Source organism: Capra hircus, chromosome 12 (genome assembly GCF_001704415.2).
Source record: "Capra hircus breed San Clemente chromosome 12, ASM170441v1, whole genome shotgun sequence".
Lineage (NCBI taxonomy): Eukaryota > Metazoa > Chordata > Mammalia > Artiodactyla > Bovidae > Capra > Capra hircus.
The window spans coordinates 139,642-157,528 of record NC_030819.1 but is presented as its reverse complement, the minus strand read 5'-3'; the positions used below and the strand labels follow the sequence as shown (position 1 = coordinate 157,528).

At 40.0% G+C, this 17,887-nt stretch overlaps 1 protein-coding gene across 1 annotated transcript in view; it reads left to right on the top strand.

The window, feature by feature from the left end:
* LOC102177789 (multidrug resistance-associated protein 4-like) overlaps positions 1–17,887 on the top strand; it is a gene marked incomplete at its 3' end in the record, with an annotated part of 234,569 nt that overhangs the window by 90,183 nt on the left and 126,499 nt on the right. Inside the window, exon 11 of the mRNA XM_018056287.1 lies at positions 8,910–9,006. Coding sequence (XP_017911776.1) covers positions 8,910–9,006 — 97 coding nt within the window. The remainder of the gene's footprint in view (positions 1–8,909; positions 9,007–17,887) is intronic.

Below are 17,887 nucleotides of genomic sequence, written 5' to 3'. Positions count from 1 at the left end.
AATTTGTGTGTAACTTGTGCTTAGTGCTGGGGTGATGAAAGAGCTCTGGAGATGAATGGTGATGATGGTTACACAATGTAAATGTACTTAATGTTACTGACCTGTATACTTAAAAATGGTTAAAATGGTAGATTTCATATTATGTTTATTTTACCACACAAAAATTGCACAGTAGTACTGACTCTTTCAAAGTACATAAGAGCAGAACAGCTGACACTTGGCATGGCCTCAAGCTCTCTGGTCTAACCCCCTTTCCTACCCTCTCTTGATCATGGCTTGATGAATTTTCCCTTAGAGAAATGCCTTGTGTTTTGTCATGAGTTCAGTGATGGCTCTAGTAACTGTGGCAGAGATTCCCCACCCTGCCCTTCTGGTATCATTAGTAGCTCAGCCTTCCTGTTCTCAATACCCCTCCCTGAACTCACAAATGTCTGTCACTCTGTCTTTTGTGAATCTGCACAAATTCTCCATCAGTGTAAGAGGAGATTCTGCTGACTATTGTATTTGCATCACCAGGGGGGAGGAGACAGAGTTCTGATTGTCAAGTGTCGCTGTGCTATCACAGAAGCTCTCCCAAGTTCTTTTCTGAACCCAGGATGTGTTTTTAAAGTCCTTTCAACATTTTGAGTTTAATGGCTCTGGATGTACACTTGATAGAAGCAAGTTTGTTAATTAAGACTATCCTTTGCTAATCAGAACCACATTCTCTGGGGAAACTTAGGGCAGCGAGCATGAATGCAGTATTTAGGATCTCACTTAGTAACAACTGAGAATGTTCTCAGTTAGTTAGAAAATTGGATGGAACATTATGCTATGAGAGATGGTGGTTGTGTTGAAGCTTAATAATGGGGAGTATTTTGTATTAAAAGTGAGTGAATCATATTTCTACTAGCCATTAACAGTTTTCTTCAGTCATGAATCTATAGCCAAGGTTATTAAGGTCCGTAAGTTTTACACCTATCTGTTGTTACACTTACTACACTAAGTGAGTTCTATCACCTACATAAGGTGAGGGGCCTTAGGTGAACTGATGCAGTGACACCTGTGTTCAGCCATGGATCGTGTCCTGGTCCAGCCCTACATCATCAGACCCCCCACCTCCTGCATCATCTGCTCTTCAGGTCTGTCCTGATCAGATTCTGACACTGCTGTCTACACAGCTAACCCTCCTGTTCCAGCCCTTCATAGATCCCCCCCTGTACCCCCAACCCATTCAGGATGCAGTTCCAGGTCTTCAAACAGAGAACAGGCTTCTTTGCCTTCTGCCCCATCAATCTTTCCAGCTCATCCCCACACTCAATCAGTATCTGGCTGTGCTGGATTTATGGGGGGTCCTTTCTCACCCCTGTCTGTCCGTACACACTGGTCTCTCTGTCCCAGAGCCAGGGAGCAGTGTACCAGCACACAAAAGGAAGGTGGAAGATGGGTCCTGCCATTCCCACTTGCTCCTCCAGGGGGCTCCCATGCCCTCTGTCTTCCCACAGCCCTCAGTGGGTGCACTTGACCATTTATGAGTCCCCCTCACTGCCACCCCCTCCCCACCTCAACCCTAAGCAGTGAGTGCAGGAAGGTGCCTCAGCCCAGTATGCTCTGTCCCAGGACCCCTGCATCTGCTGTGTCTTCTTCCAGGATTTTTCCCCAGAGAGTCTCAGGGCTCCCGTGTCACCCTATCTAAGACAGCAGTGCCCCCTGCTTTTCCCTCAGAGCACACATCACAGCCCAATAGTGCATGTTTCTATACTAGTTCAGTGTATTCCCCTCTCCATGGTGCAGAGTGTTGCCTACTGTCTTGACCTGTGGGTGTATCCTCAGCACTTGGGAAAGCACCTCTGCCTAACCAAAATCTGCCAGTTGAATGAATGAAGGTGGGACTCTGTATTACTTATAACCCTTCTACAATAACCTACCATGTCACCTTTTAACACAGCATTTATATAGGATTATTTTGATATAAGGAATTATATGGTTAACAGCTCTTATCTAGAAATAATGTGTAAACAGCTCATCATTGAAGCAATTATTTTTTAATGGCATGACTTAGAAAACTTTACTCTTATAAATTGGAAAATAAAGTATTTTTCTAGAGATTTGGATAAAAATTATTATTTGGGAAGAAGTTCAAAGTCATCAACTGATCACTTCATTGTAATTATATTACCTCATCTGTGATGGAATGTTAGGAAGAAAACATTTTAAAACTTTTCAGTTGGTCCATCTTGGATAAAGCAGCCCATCATATTTGATTAACATCTGCCTTTGGGAACTATTGACAGGTATTTTGAACTAAAGAAAAACAATTCCATGAATTCCAAAGAACATTCCCAAGAACGTTCAAATTACTGTACAACTGCACTCATTCCATAAGCTAGCAAGGTAATGCTCAAAATCCTACAAACTAGGCTTCAGCAGTATGTGAACTGAGAAATTCCAGATGTACAACCTGGGTTTAGAAAAGGCAGAGGAACCAGAGATCAAATTGCCATCATTTGCTGAATCATAGAGAAAGAAAGGAAATCTAAAAAATATCCACTTCTTTTTCATTGACTATGCTAAAGCCTTTAACTGTGTGGATCACAACAAACTGTGGAAAATTCTTCAAGAGATGGGAATACCAGACTAATTTACCTGTCTCCTGAAAAACCTGTATGTGGATCAAGAAGCAAGAGTTAGAACTAAACATGGAACAACTGACTGGTTCAAAATTAGGAAAGGAGTATGTCCCTCAAGAAACAAGAAAAAAATCAAATAAATAACCTAACTCTATACCTAAGGCAACTAGGAAAGGAAGAAATGAAGAACCCCAGGGTTAGTAGAAGGAAAGAAATCTTAAAAATTAGGGCAGAAATAAATGCAAAAGAAACAAAAAAGACCATAGCAAAAACAACAAAGCCAAAAGCTGGTTCTCTGAGAGGGTAAATAAAATTGACAAACCATTAGCCAGACTCATCAAGAAACAAAGGGAAAAGAATCAAATAAACAAAATTAAAAATGAAAATGAAGAGATCACAACAGACAACACAGAAATACAAAGGATCATAAGGGACTACTGTCAGCAACTATCTGCAAATAAAATGGACAACTTGGAAGAAATGGACAAATTCTTAGAAAAGTACAACTTTCCAAAACTGAACCAGGTAGAAATAGAAAATCTTAACAGACCCATCACAAGCACGGAAATTGAAACTGTAATCAGAAATCTTCCAGCAAACAAAAGCCCAGGTCCAGATGGCTTCACAGCTGAAGCCAAATTCTACCAAATTCTACCAAATTCTACCAAAAATTTTGAGAAGAACTAACACCTATCCTACTCAAACTCTTCCAGAAAATTGCAGAGGAAGGGAAACTTCCAAACTCATTCTATGAGGCCACCATCACCCTAATACCAAAACCTGACAAAGATGCCACAAAAAAGGAAAACTACAGGCCAATATCACTAATGAACATAGATGCAAACATCCTTAACAAAATTCTAGCAGTCGGAATGCAACAACCCATTAAATAGATCATACACCATGACCAAGTGGGCTTTATCCCAGGGATGCAAGGATTCTTCAATATCTGCAAGTCAATCAGTGTGATACACCACATTAACAAATTGAAAAATAAAAGCCATATGATTATCTCAATAGATGTAGAGAAAGCCTTTGACAAAATTCAACATCCATTTATGATAAAAACTCTCCAGAAAGCAGGAATAGAAGGAACATACCTCAACATAATAAAAGCTATATATGACAAACCCACAGCGAACATTATCCTCAATGGTGAAAAATTCAAAGCATTTCCCCTAAAGTCAGGAACAAGACAAGGGTGCCCACTTTTACCACTACTATTCAACATAGTTTTGGAAGTGTTGGCCACAGCAGTCAGAGCAGAAAAAGAAATAAAAGGAATCCAAATTGGAAAAGAAGAAGTAAAACTCACACTGTTTGCAGATGACATGATCCTCTACATAGAAAACCCTAAAGATTCCACCAGAAAATTACTGGAGCTAATCAATGAATATAGTAAAATTGCAGGATATAAAATCAACACACAGAAATCCCTTGCATTCCTATACACTAATAATGAGAGAATAAAAAGAGAAATTAAGGAAACAATTCCAGTCACCATTGCAACAAAAAGAATAAAATACTTAGGAATATATCTACCTAAAGAAACTAAAGACCTTTATATAGAAAACTATAAAACACTGGTGAAAGAAATCAAAGAGGACACTAATAGATGAAGAAATATACCATGTTCATGGATTGGAAGAATCAATATAGTGAAAATGAGTATACTACCCAAAGCAAACTACATATTCAGCGCAATCCCTATCAAGCTACCAGCGGTCTTTTTCACAGAGCTAGAAAAAATAACCTCACAATTTATATGGAAACACAAAGAACCTCAAATAGCCAAAGCAATCTTGAGAAAGAAGAAGGGAACTGGAGGAATCAACCTACCTGATTTCAGGCTCTACTACAAAGCCACAGTAGTCAAGACAGTATGGTACTGGCACAAAGACAGACATATAGATCAATGGAACAAAATAGAAAGCCCAGAGATAAATCCACACACCTATGGACACCTTGTCTTTGACAAAGGAGGCAAGAATATACAATGGATTAAAGACAATCTCTTTAACAAGTGGTGCTGGGAAAACTGGTCAACCACTGGTAAAAGAATGAACTAGAACACTTTCTAACACCATTCACAAAAATAAACTCAAAATGGATTAAAGATCTAAATATAAGACCAGAAACTATAAAACTCCTAGATGAGAACATAGGCAAAATACTCTCCGACACAAATCACAGCAGGATCCTCTATGGCCCACCTCCCAGAATACTGGAAATAAAAGCAAAAATAAACAAATGGGATCTAATTAAAATTAAAAGCTTCTGCACAACAAAGGAAACTCTAAGAAAGGTGAAAAGACAGCCTTCAGAATGGGAGAAATTAATAGCAAATGAAGCAACTGACAAAAAATTAATCTCATAAATATACAAGCAACTCCTATAGCTCAATTCCAGAAAAATAAACGACCCAATCAAAAAATGGGCCAAAGAACTAAGCAGACATTTCTCTAAAGAAGACATACAGATGACTAACAAACACATGAAAAGATTCTCAACATCACTCATTATCAGAGAAATGCAAATCAAAACCACCATGAGGTACCATTTCACACCAGTCAGAATGGCTGCGATCCAAAAGTCTGCAAGCAATAAATGCTGGAGAGGGTGTGAAGCAAAGGGAACCCTCTTACACTGTTGGTGGGAATGAAAACTAGTACAGCCACTATGGAGAACAGTGTGGAGATTCCTTAAAAAGCTAGAAATAGAACTGTCTTATGACCTAGCAATCCCTCTACTGGGCATACACACCGAGGAAACCAGAATTGAAAGAGACACATGTACCCCAATGTTCATCGCAGCACTGTTTATAATAGCCAGGACATGGGAGCAACTTAGATGTCCATCAGCAGATGAATGGATAAGAAAGCTGTGGTACATATCCACAATGGAGTATTACTCAGCCATTAAAAAGAATACATTTGAATCAGTTCTAATGAGGTGGATGAAACTGGAGCCTATTACACAGAATGAAGTAAGCCAGAAAGAACAACACTAATATAGTATACTAACACATATATATGGAATTTAGAAAGATGGAAATGATAACCCTGTATGCGAGACAGCAAAAGAGACACAGATGTATAGAACAGTCTTTTGGACTCTGTGGGAGAGGGAGAGGGTAGGATGATTTGGGAGAATGGCATTGAAACATGTATAATATCATATATGAAATGAATCGCCAGTCCAGGTTCAGTGCATGATACAGGATGCTTGGGGCTGGTGCACTGGGACGACCCAGAGGGATGGTATGAGGAGGGAGGTGGGAGGGAGGCTCAGGATGGGGAACACGTGTACACCCGTGGTGGATTCATGTTGATGTATGGCAAAACCAATACAATATTGTTAAGTAATTAGCCTCCAATTAAAATAAATAAATTTATATTTTTTAAAAATGAAAAAAAAAAGAAAAATAAAAGGAAAGGAGTATGTCAAGTCTGTATATTGTCACCCTGCTTATTTCACTTTTATGCAGAATACATCATGTAAAATGCTACGCTGGATGAATCACAAGCTGGAATCAAGATTGCTCGGAGAAATATGAATAAGCTCAGATTTGCAGATGGTGCCACCCTTAATGGCAGAAAGTGAAGTGGAATTAAAGAACCTCTTGATGAGGGTGAAAGTGTATACATGTGTATTCTCAGTCATGTCTGACTCTGCAACCCCATGGACTGAAGCCTGCCAATCTCCTTTGTCCATGGAGTTTTCCAGGCAAGAATACTGGAGTGGGTTTCCATTTCTTTCTACAGGGGATCTTCCAAACCCAGGGATTGAACCCATGTCTCCTGCATTGGCAGGCAAATTCTTTATCAGCGTGCCACCTGAGGATGAAAGAAGAGAGTGAAAAAGCTGGCTTGTAGCTCAATGTAAATAAACTAAGATTTCCCTGGTGGCTCAGAGGTTAAAGCGTCTGCCTCCAATGCGGGAGACCTGGGTTCGATCCCTGGGTTGGGAAGATCCCCTGGAGAAGGAAATGGCAACCCACTCCAGTGTTCTTGCCTGGAAAATCCCATGGATGGAGGAGCCTGGTGGGCTGCAGTCCACGGGGTCACAAAGAGTCGGACACGACTGAGTGACTTTACTTACTTACTTACTTACTTATGACATCCAGTCCCACCACTTCATGCCAAATAGAAGGGGAAAATGTAGAAACAGTGACATTTTATTTTTCTGGGCTCCAAAATCACTGTGGACAGTGACTGCAGCCATGAAATTAAAAGACACTTGCTCTCTGGAAGGAAAACTATGATACACCTAGACAGTGTATTAAAAAGCAAAGACATCACTTTGTGGACAAGTCTGTATTGTCATAGCTATGGTTTTTCCAGTAGTCATATACGGATGTGAGAGTTGGTCCAAAGAAGGCTGAGTGCCAAATAATTGATGCTTTCAAATTGTGGTCATGGAGAGGACTCTTGAGAGTCCCTTGGACTTAAAAATGATCAAACAAGTTAGTTCTAAAGGAAATCAGTCCTGAATATTCATTGGAAGGACAGATGCTGAAGCTGAAGCTCCAGTTCTTTGGCCACCTGATGTAAAGAGCCAACCCATTGGAAAAGACCCTGACACTGGGAAAGATTGAAGGCAAAAGGAGAAGGGGGTAGCAGAGTAGGAGATGGTTAGAGAGCATCATTGACTCAATGGACATGAATTTGAGCAAACTGTGGAGACAGTGGAGGACAGGGAAACCTGGTGTGCTGCAGTCCATGGGGTCACAGAGAGTTGGACATGACCTATGGACTGATTGACAACAATTCCATGAAAAACTTTAGTACTAACCGGAGAGGGGGTTACTCAGTCAAGAAACTTAGGTACAAAAGCTAAAAGGTAAGGTAAATGTCAAAAGGTAAAAATAAATCTGTTTGGAATCAATGAAACGATGGTGAGTGTGTCTGCATCCCAGGGTCTTCTTTCTGATCACAGACCCTGTGTCCAGAGGGTCCCCTCAGAGTTTTTCTATTATGAGTCCAAAGCATATGACCACTTGTAGTTAGGGAGGAGTGGGGAGGGGAGCTGATATTTACTGAGCAGACTGGTGGTTAGACTTCTCAGAACTTGTAATTGCCATTGATGTTATTCTGAGATGAAGAAACTGAGGTTTAGTGGCTCGTCTGATGGAACTGAGCTGCAGTCTAGTGCCTCCAGGTTCTCCATCTGACTCACTCAGAAGGCTGAGCTCTGGTCCATGTTCCTGAGATTTGCTTTGTTAGGGTTCAGGGCACTCAGAGTACCTGCCTGGAGCCCTGCCCATGCTCACTGGGGCCTTGGACCTGGCTACTCACTTCTCTGAAGGGACTGTGGATCCTGTAGGAAGAGACTGGGGCTGAGTTCCCTGGAGTCTGCATTTAAAATGTAGGGGCAGTTTGAGGGGGTTTCTGTGAGGAAAAAAAAACTTAAGTTTGGATAGTTTGGGGGGTCTTGGCTAAGAGAATTGTGTGTCTTGAGCTGCTGGATGATTTCCTCTGATTTGGGCCATTTGGACTCTCATCTTTCATTTTCATATTCAGAAAGTTTTTAGTTCAAATAAAAAGTTTAATTCTTGATTGGGATGGAATGTTGCAGGGACATATGGAGGCCACACTAGCATTCATTTTCTATCTAATGCTATTTGGGAAGAAGAGTCTAGAAAATGCACTCTGGCAAAGGTTACCAAGAGTCTATTAATTCTTTTGTTTTTACTATATACATTATAAATCATAACCAATCACTTAGAAAACTTCCTGAGAAAAAATGTACAGAGTTGTGCTCGCTTTGGCAGCACATATACTAAAATTGGAACAATACAGAAAAGATTAGCATGGCCCCTGCACAAGGATGACACGCAAATTCGTGAAGTGTTCCATATTAAAAAAAAAAATGTACAGAGTTTTAAATGACATAGATTCCTCTTCTCCCATTCCTATACAGTGATGAAATAGTGTTTTAGTTCAGTCTGGTTTTGGAATCTCAGTATTGGTCAGTTGTTTATCATCATGAAACATGTAAATAATTGATGAGTTTTTTAAGGAAAAAAAAAAAAACCCTAGCTGTTGGCGCCTCCTTCACTGGACTGCTTTTTAGAATTTTTTAGCAGAGCTGCATTCAAGTTTGCTGCTGATTAATTTGAGGACCTAGTCAGATTTATTACTTTAGATTGGTACTTAGTTCGTATTATTTATTTGGTATTTGAACCATGGATCTTCAACTCCTGTGTTGTCTTTGTCTCATTATATTTTCAAAATATGTGTTTTCAATGGGAAGAACTCCCATTCATGTTTTTACATACTGTACCTTTTACGTTTGTAGGTGTATTTGCCAAGTCTTGCATGAGAAGATCACAATCTTAGTTACTCATCAGTGGCAGTACCTAAAAGATGCAAGTCAAATTCTGCTATTGGAGAAGGTAAGTAAATTCTAGAAGTCTGTGGAACTTGCTAACACTCAGGTGTGTTGAAAGCCAGGCCTCCCAAAAGGTCACTCTCCTTGGATTAATGGTAAATACCCTCTTCTCCCTCAGTTGTACACTCCCTTCTCAGAGCTGGTGGTATTGAGAATGAATCCAAAGCCCTATAGAAATGTCACTATTACACTCTAAGTCACATGAAGCCTAAAGTGTATAGGAGTGCAACTGCAAGGCTACTGAATCATCATTGTTCTAGTGAAATTGTTCAGGATAATGATGCAATGTTATTTAGAACTTTTTGTTTTCCTTTTCCAGGATTTAAGTCAAATTGTATTATTTGGAAATTAGAAATATTAAGACCTGTTTTTATCCACATGATTGTCATGCACAGTGTGCCTGAAGAGCACCTTCCATTAGTATAGGGAGCAAGGTTGGGTAGCCGAGCACCCAGGTCAGAGATGCCCACTCTGCTGGTGTTGCCAGTTGCTGGTCTCCCCGCCCAGGTTTCTATGTCTCTGATATGTGTGGGAGCCACTGCAGCAGGAGGGCAGGGCCCTGCCCTCACAGGGATCCTGTTCTTATGGGGAGGATGTGACAAAGAAGGTGCCATCCTGGCTGCCTCCCTGAAGAGCTGGTGCCTCACAGGGTCTGAGTGACATGAAGGTGGGGACTGTGCTGTCACCTGGGAGAGGGTATCTGAGGCAGGGGGTCTGAAGGAAGAAGCTGACCTGGCAGGTTGGAGGAACAGCAGCAAGACCAGCATGTCTGACGAGAGTGAGCAGGGGTCATGAAGGGAGCTGGTCTCTGAGCAGTAGGCAGTGAGCCCAGAAGTGAGATGGAAGCCTTGGATGGTCCAGAGCAGAGGAGGATGTGGTCTGATGTGGGATTTAAAAGATTCCTCTGACGGTCATTGGAGAGGTGACAGCAGAAGCAGTTAGAAGTCTTAGTAAAGCTGAGGAGACAGAACTGTGGGCTCATGCAAGGGTATCAGTTTCTAGAGCTGCCATAACAAAGCACTGCAAACTGGGTGACTTAAAACAACAGAAGTTTTTTTTATTTTATTGAAATATAGTTGATTTACAATATTGTATTAATTTCTGCTGTACAGTGAAGGGATTCAGTTATACATATACATATATTTATTTTAAAATATTCTTTTCATTATGATTTATTATAGGATACTTAATATAATTCTTTGTGTGCTACGCAGTAGGACCTTGTTGTTTGTCCATTCCATATATAATGCTTACATCTGCTAATCCAAAACGTCGCACCTGAAGTCTCCCCAGCTCCCTCCTTGTTGGGAACTACAGGTCTGTTCTCTCTGTCCTCAAAACAACAGAAATTTATTGTCTCCCTGTTCTGGAGGCTGCAAGTCCCCAGTCCAGGTGCTGGCAGGGCTGTGCTCTCCCTGAAGTTTGCAGGGGAGAATCCTTCCTTCCTGCCACTGGTGTGTGCCAGCCTTCCTTGGGTTCCTTGGCTTCCAGCTGCAGTATTGTGGTCTCTGTTTCTGATACCACATGGCCATTATCCCTTGTTTGTCTGAATTTCTTCTGTTCTCATGAGGACATCAATCATATTGGGTTTAAGGTCACCCTGCTCCAATGTGGCCTCATCTTAGCTTGATTGCATCTGCAAAGACCCTGCTTCCAAATAAGGTCAGTTCACACATATCAGGTTTAGGGCTTGAACACAACTTTTTAAGGGGCCATCATTCAGTGCACAATACCTCACATGATTGGGAATGGGTTGGAGATTAGTGAGAACTTTTCAGACTTGGTAATTGTTTGATGTTTCACCCCTTGGTTTGTCTGTGTCTGTGCCTCAGCACCTCTGTTGTTAACCCTTGTCTCTTTCAACAGACCCTTGGCCAAATCTCTCACTTATCAAATGAATCTGCTTTAAGAAAGATTGTTAAAATACAGCATCTCTACCTCTTGAAGCAATTCCATGTGTAGACTGTTCTCCACTCCTCCAGGAATGTGGAGCTCAGATTTCTTAAGTTGAGACCAGTTAACTTCACGTGCAGAGCAGATGATGTGCTGTGCTTAGTCACTCAGTCATGTCCAGCTCTTTGTGACCCCAGGCCCCTCTGTCCATGGGGATTCTCCAGGCAAGAATACTGGAGTGGGTTGCCATTCCCTCCTCCAGGGGATCTTCCCATTCCAGGGATTGAACCCAGGTCTTTCGCATTGCAGGCAGATTCTTTACCATCTGTGCCACCAGAGAAGTCCAATAATATTGGAGTGGGTAGCCTATCCCTTCTCCAGGGGATACTGAATCCCAACCCAGGGATCGAACCAGGGTCTCCAGCATTGCAGGTGGATTCTTTACCTGCTGAGCTACCAGGGAATCCCACAGAGCAGGTGATACCAGTATGTAAAACCCCACGTTGGCAGTATTGAGTACAGAATAGTGAGAGGCACAATAACATATTTAGCCAGTCCCTAGATGTTTTGGGGCCCCCTTATTGCTTCTCTTGAGAATACCAGCCTCAATTTTAGAACAACAATTTGTCCACTAGAGAGCACCCCTGGATGAACTGGGGTCCATCCTTTCTATTTGTCTGATCCCTCTCTCACATCAGAGAGGGGATGGCATGCCCCCTTGTCCCCTTGGAATTATCAGGGGGCTTGGCTACTGAGTGAAATTATTGTCTTTGTATCACTGGTAATTTCCTTGTGCAGCTTACAGATACTAAGTAGAAAGTGGTAATTTCATTAAATAAGGTGTATGCATTTTGTCTCTCAAGTGGCACAAGACACAATATATCTTGAATAAAATTCTAATTCTTCAGTATCAGATGGTTCCCAAAGGTTTCATAGGGTTTCTTCCAGGGGACCACCTCAGGGAATAGGATGAGAGGGGTTAAAGGTAGGGTCCTGGGACACTTTCTTCTACTTGATCTGCTTTAACCAGATGCCCTCCTTTGATTGGTTTGGCATCCTGAAATTTTGGCATTATATTTTGTTTGCCACTGAGTGAATTAGCTGTGTTTTGGTTCATGGGGTTAGAAAATAGTGAAAGCATCTGCATATGAGAGTTCCAAAGAATAGCAAGGAGAGATAAGAAAGCCTTCCTCAGTGATCAGTGCAAAGAAACAGAGGAAAACAATAGAATGGGGAAGACTAGGGATCTCTTCAAGAAAATTAGAGATACCAAGGGAATATTTCATGCAGAGATGGGCACAATAAATGACAGAAATGGTAGGGACCTAACAGAAGCAGAAGACATTAAGAAGAGGTGGCAAGAGTACACAGAAGAAAAAAGATCTTAATGACTCAGGTAATCACGATGGTGCGATCACTCACCTAGAGCCAGACAGCCTGGAGTGTGAAGTCAAGTTGGCCTTAGAAAGCCTCACTATGAACAAAGCTAGTGGCAGTGATGGAATTCCAGGTGAGCTCTTTTAAATCCTAAAAGATGATGCTGTGAAAGTGCTGCACTCAATATGCCAGCAAATTTGTAAAACTCAGCAGTGGCCACAGGACTTGAAAGGGTCAGTTATCATTCCAATCCAAGGAAAGGCAATGCAAAGAATATTCAAACTACCACACAATTGCACTTATCTCACACTCTAGCAAAGTAATGCTCAAAATTCTCCAAGCTAGGCTTCAAAAGGACATGAACTGAAAACTTTCAGATGTTCATGCTGTATTTAGAAAAGGCAGAGGAACCAGAGATCAAATTGCCAACATCTATTGGATCATAGAAAAAGCAAGAAAGTTCCAGAAAAATATTTACTTCTGCTTTATTGACTACGCTAAAGCCTTTGTCTGCATAGATCACAACAAACTGTGGGAAATTCTTCAAGAGACAGAAATACCAGACCACCTGACCTGCCTCCTGAGAAATCTGTATGCAGGTCAAGAAGAAACAGTTAGAACTGGACATGGAACAGCAGACTGGTTCCAAATGAGGAACGGAGTATGTCAAGACTTTATATTGTCACCTTATATGTTTAACTTCTATGCAGAGTACATCATGTGAAATACTGGGCTGGATGAAGCACAAGCTGGAATCAAGATTGCCAGGAGATTTATCAATAACTTCAGATATGCAGATAACACCACCCATATGGCAGAAAGCAAAGAAGAACTGAAGAGTCAGTCTCTTGATGAAAGTGAAAAAGGAGAGTGAAAAAGCTGGCTTAAAACTCAACATTCAAAAAACGAAGATCGTGGCATCCAGTTCCATCACTTTATGGCAAATAGATGGGGAAACAAAGGAAACAGTGACAGACTTTTTTTTTTTTTTTTTTGGCACCAAAATCACTGCAGATGGTGATTGCAGCCATGAAATTAAAAGACGCTTGCTCTTTGGAAGAAAAGCTATGACCAACCTAGATAGTGTTTTATTTATTTTATTATTATTATTATTATTTTTAGTTTTTTATTTTTTTAATTTTAAAATCTTTAATTCTTACATGTGTTCCCAAACATGAACCCCCCTCCCACCTCCCTCCCCATAACATCTCTGTGGGTCATCCCCATGCAACAGCCCCAAGCATGCTGTATCCTGCGTCAGACATAGACTGGCGATTCAATTCTTACATGATAGTATACATGTTAGAATGCCATTCTCCCAAATCATCCCACCCTCTCCCTCTCCCTCTGAGTCCAAAAGTCCGTTATACACAGCTGTGTCTGTTTTCCTGTCTTGCATACAGGGTCGTCATTGCCATCTTTCTAAATTCCGTATATATGTGTTAGTATACTGTATTGGTGTTTTTCTTTCTGGCTTACTTCACTCTGTATAATCGGCTCCAGTTTCATCCATCTCATCAGAACTGATTCACATGAATTCTTTTTAACGGCTGAGTAATACTCCATTGTGTATATGTACCACAGCTTTCTTATCCATTCATCTGCTGATGGACATCTAGGTTGTTTCCATGTCCTGGCTATTATAAACAGTGCTGCGATGAACATTGGGGTACATGTGTCTCTTTCAATTCTGGTTCCCTCGGTGTGTATGCCCAGAAGTGGGATTGCTGGGTCATAAGGTAGTTCTATTTGCAATTTTTAAAGGAATCTCCACACTGTTCTCCATAGTGGCTGTACTAGTTTGCATTCCCACCAACAGTGTAGGAGGGTTCCCTTTGCTTCACACCCTCGCCAGCATTTATTGCTTGCAGATTTTTGGATCGCAGACATTCTGACTGGTGTGAAATGGTACCTCACTGTGGTTTTGATTTGCATTTCTCTGGTAATGAGTGATGTTGAGCATCTTTTCATGTGTTTGTTAGCCATCCGTATGTCTTCTTTAGAGAAATGTCTATTTAGTTCTTTGGCCCATTTTTTGATTGGGTCGTTTATTTTTCTGGAATTGAGCTGCATAAGTTGCTTATATATTTTTGAGAGTAGTTGTTTGTCAGTTGCTTCATTTGCTATTATTTTCTCCCATTCAGAAGGCTGTCTTTTCACCTTGCTTATATTTTCCTTTGTTGTGCAGAAGCTTTTAATTTTAATTAGATCCCATTTGTTTATTTTTGCTTTTATTTCCAGAATTCTGGGAGGTGGATCATAGAGGATCCTGCTGTGATGTATGTCTGAGAGTGTTTTGCCTATGTTCTCCTCTAGGAGTTTTATAGTTTCTGGTCTTATATTTAGATCTTTAATCCATTTTGAGTTTATTTTTGTGTGTGGTGTTAGAAAGTGATCTAGTTTCATTCTTTTACAAGTGGTTGACCAGTTTTCCCAGCACCACTTGTTAAAGACATTGTCTTTACTCCATTGTATATTCTTGCCTCCTTTGTCAAAGATAAGGTGTCCATATGTGTGTGGATTTATCTCTGGGCTTTCTATTTTGTTCCATTGATCTATATGTCTGTCTTTGTGCCAGTACCATACTGTTTTGATGACTGTGGCTTTGTAGTAGAGCCTGAAGTCAGGCAAGTTGATTCCTCCAGTTCCATTCTTCTTTCTCAAGATTGCTTTGGCAATTCGAGGTTTTTTGTATTTGCATACAAATCTTGAAATTATTTGTTCTAGTTCTGTGAAAAATATGGCTGGTAGCTTGATAGGGATTGCATTGAATTTGTAAATTGCTTTGGGTAGTATACTCATTTTCACTATATTGATTCTTCCGATCCATGAACATGGTATATTTCTCCATCTATTAGTGTCCTCTTTGATTTCTTTCATCAGTGTTTTATAGTTTTCTATATATAGGTCTTTAGTTTCTTTAGGTAGATATATTCCTAAGTATTTTATTCTTTTCGTTGCAATGGTGAATGGAATTGTTTCCTTAATTTCTTTTTCTACTTTCTCATTATTAGTGTATAGGAATGCAAGGGATTTCTGTGTGTTGATTTTATATCCTGCAACTTTACTATATTCATTGATGAGCTCTAGTAATTTTCTGGTGGAGTCTTTAGGGTTTTCCATGTAGAGGATCATGTCATCTGCAAACAGTGAGAGCTTTACTTCTTCTTTTCCTGTTTGGATTCCTTTTATTTCTTTTTCTGCTCTGATTGCTGTGGCTAAAACTTCCAGAACTATGTTGAATAGTAGCGGTGAAAGTGGACACCGTTGTCTTGTTCCTGACTTTAGGGGAAATGCTTTCAATTTTTCAGCATTGAGGACAATGTTCGCTGTGGGTTTGTCATATATAGCTTTTATTATGTTGAGGTATGTTCCTTCTATTCCTGCTTTCTGGAGAGTTTTTATCATAAATGGATGTTGAATTTTGTCAAAGGCCTTCTCTGCATCTATTGAGATAATCATATGGTTTTTATTTTTCAATTTGTTAATGTGGTGAATTACATTGATTGATTTGCGGATATTGAAGAATCCTTGCATCCCTGGGATAAAGCCCACTTGGTCATAGTGTATGATCTTTTTAATGTGTTGCTGGATTCTGATTGCTAGAATTTTGTTGAGGATTTTTGCATCTATGTTCATCAGTGATATTGGCCTGTAGTTTTCTTTTTTTGTGACATCTTTGTCAGGTTTTGGTATTAGGGTGATGGTGGCCTCATAGAATGAGTTTGGAAGTTTACCTTCCTCTGCAATTTTCTGGAAGAGTTTGAGTAGGATAGGTGTTAGCTCTTCTCGAAATTTTTGGTAGAATTCAGCTGTGAAGCCATCTGGTCCTGGGCTTTTGTTTGCTGGAAGATTTCTGATTACCGTTTCAATTTCCGTGCTTGTGATGTGTCTGTTAAGATTTTCTATTTCTTCCTGGTTCCGTTTTGGAAAGTTGTGCTTTTCTAAGAATTTGTCCATTTCTTCCACGTTGTCCATTTTATTGGCATATAATTGCTGATAGTAGTCTCTTATGATCCTTTGTATTTCTGTGTTGTCTGTTGTGATCTCTCCATTTTCATTTCTAATTTTATTGATTTGATTTTTCTCTCTTTGCTTCTTGATGAGTCTGGCTAATGGTTTGTCAATTTTATTTATCCTTTCAAAGAACCAGCTTTTGGTTTTGTTGATTTTGCTATGGTCTCTTTTGTTTCTTTTGCATTTATTTCTGCCCTAATTTTTAAGATTTCTTTCCTTCTACTAACTCTGGGGTTCTCCAATTCTTCCTTTTCCAGTTGCTTTAGTTGTAGAGTTAGGTTATTTATTTGACTTTTTTCTTTTTTCTTGAGGTATGCCTGTATTGCTATGAACTTTCCTCTTAGCACTGCTTTTATAGTGTCCCACAGGTTTGGGGTTGTTGTGTTTTCATTTTCATTAATTTCTATGCATATTTTGATTTCTTTTTTGATTTCTTCTGTGATTTGTTGGTTATTCAGAAGTGTGTTGTCCAACCTCCATATGTTTGAATTTTTAATAGTTTTTCTCCTGTAATTGAGATCTAATCTTTCAGAAAAGATGCTTGGAATGATTTTGATTTTTTTGAATTTATCAAGTTTAGATTTGTGGCCCAGGATGTGATCTATCCTGGAGAAGGTCCCATGAGCACTTGAAAAAAAGGTGAAATTCATTGTTTTGGGGTGAAATGTCCTATAGATATCAATTAGGTCCAACTGCTCTAATGTATCATTTAAAGTTTGTGTTTCTTTGTTAATTTTCTGTTTAGTTGATCTGTGCATAGGTGTGAGTGGGGTATTAAAGTCTCCTACTATTATTGTGTTATTGTTGATTTCCCCTTTCATACTTGTTAGCATTTGCCTTACATATTGCGGTGCTCCTATATTGGGTGCAAATGTATTTATAATTGTTATATCTTCTTCTTGGGTTGATCCTTTGATCATTATGTAGTGGCCTTCTTTGTCTCTTTTCACAGCCTTTATTTTAAAGTCTATTTTATCGGATATGAGTATTGCCACTCCTGCTTTCTTTTGGTCTCTCTTTGCGTGGTATATCTTTTTCCAGCCCTTCACTTTCAGTCTTTATATGTCCCTTGTTTTGAGGTGGGTATCTTGTAAGCAGCATATAGAGGGGTCTTGTTTTTGTATCCATTCGGCCAGTCTTTGTCTTTTGGTTGGGGCGTTCAACCCATTCACGTTTAAGGTAATTATTGATAAGTATGGTCCCGTTACCATTTACTTTATTGTTTTGGGTTCGGGTTGATACACCCTTTTCGTGTTTCCTATCTAGAGAATATCCTTTAGAATTTGTTGGAGAGCTGGTTTGGTGGTGCTGAATTCTCTCAGCTTTTGCTTGTCTGTAAAGCTTTTGATTTCCCCTTCGTATTTGAATGAGATCCTTCCTGGGTACAGTAATCTGGGCTGTAGGTTATTTTCTTTCATCACTTTAAGTATGTCTTGCCATTCCCTCCTGGCCTGAAGAGTTTCTATTGAAAAATCTGCAGTTATCCTTATGGAAATCCCCTTGTGTGTTATTTGTTGTTTTTCCCTTGCTGCTTTTAATATTTGTTCTTTGTGTTTGATCTTTGTTAATTTGATTACTATGTGTCTTGGGGTGTTTCG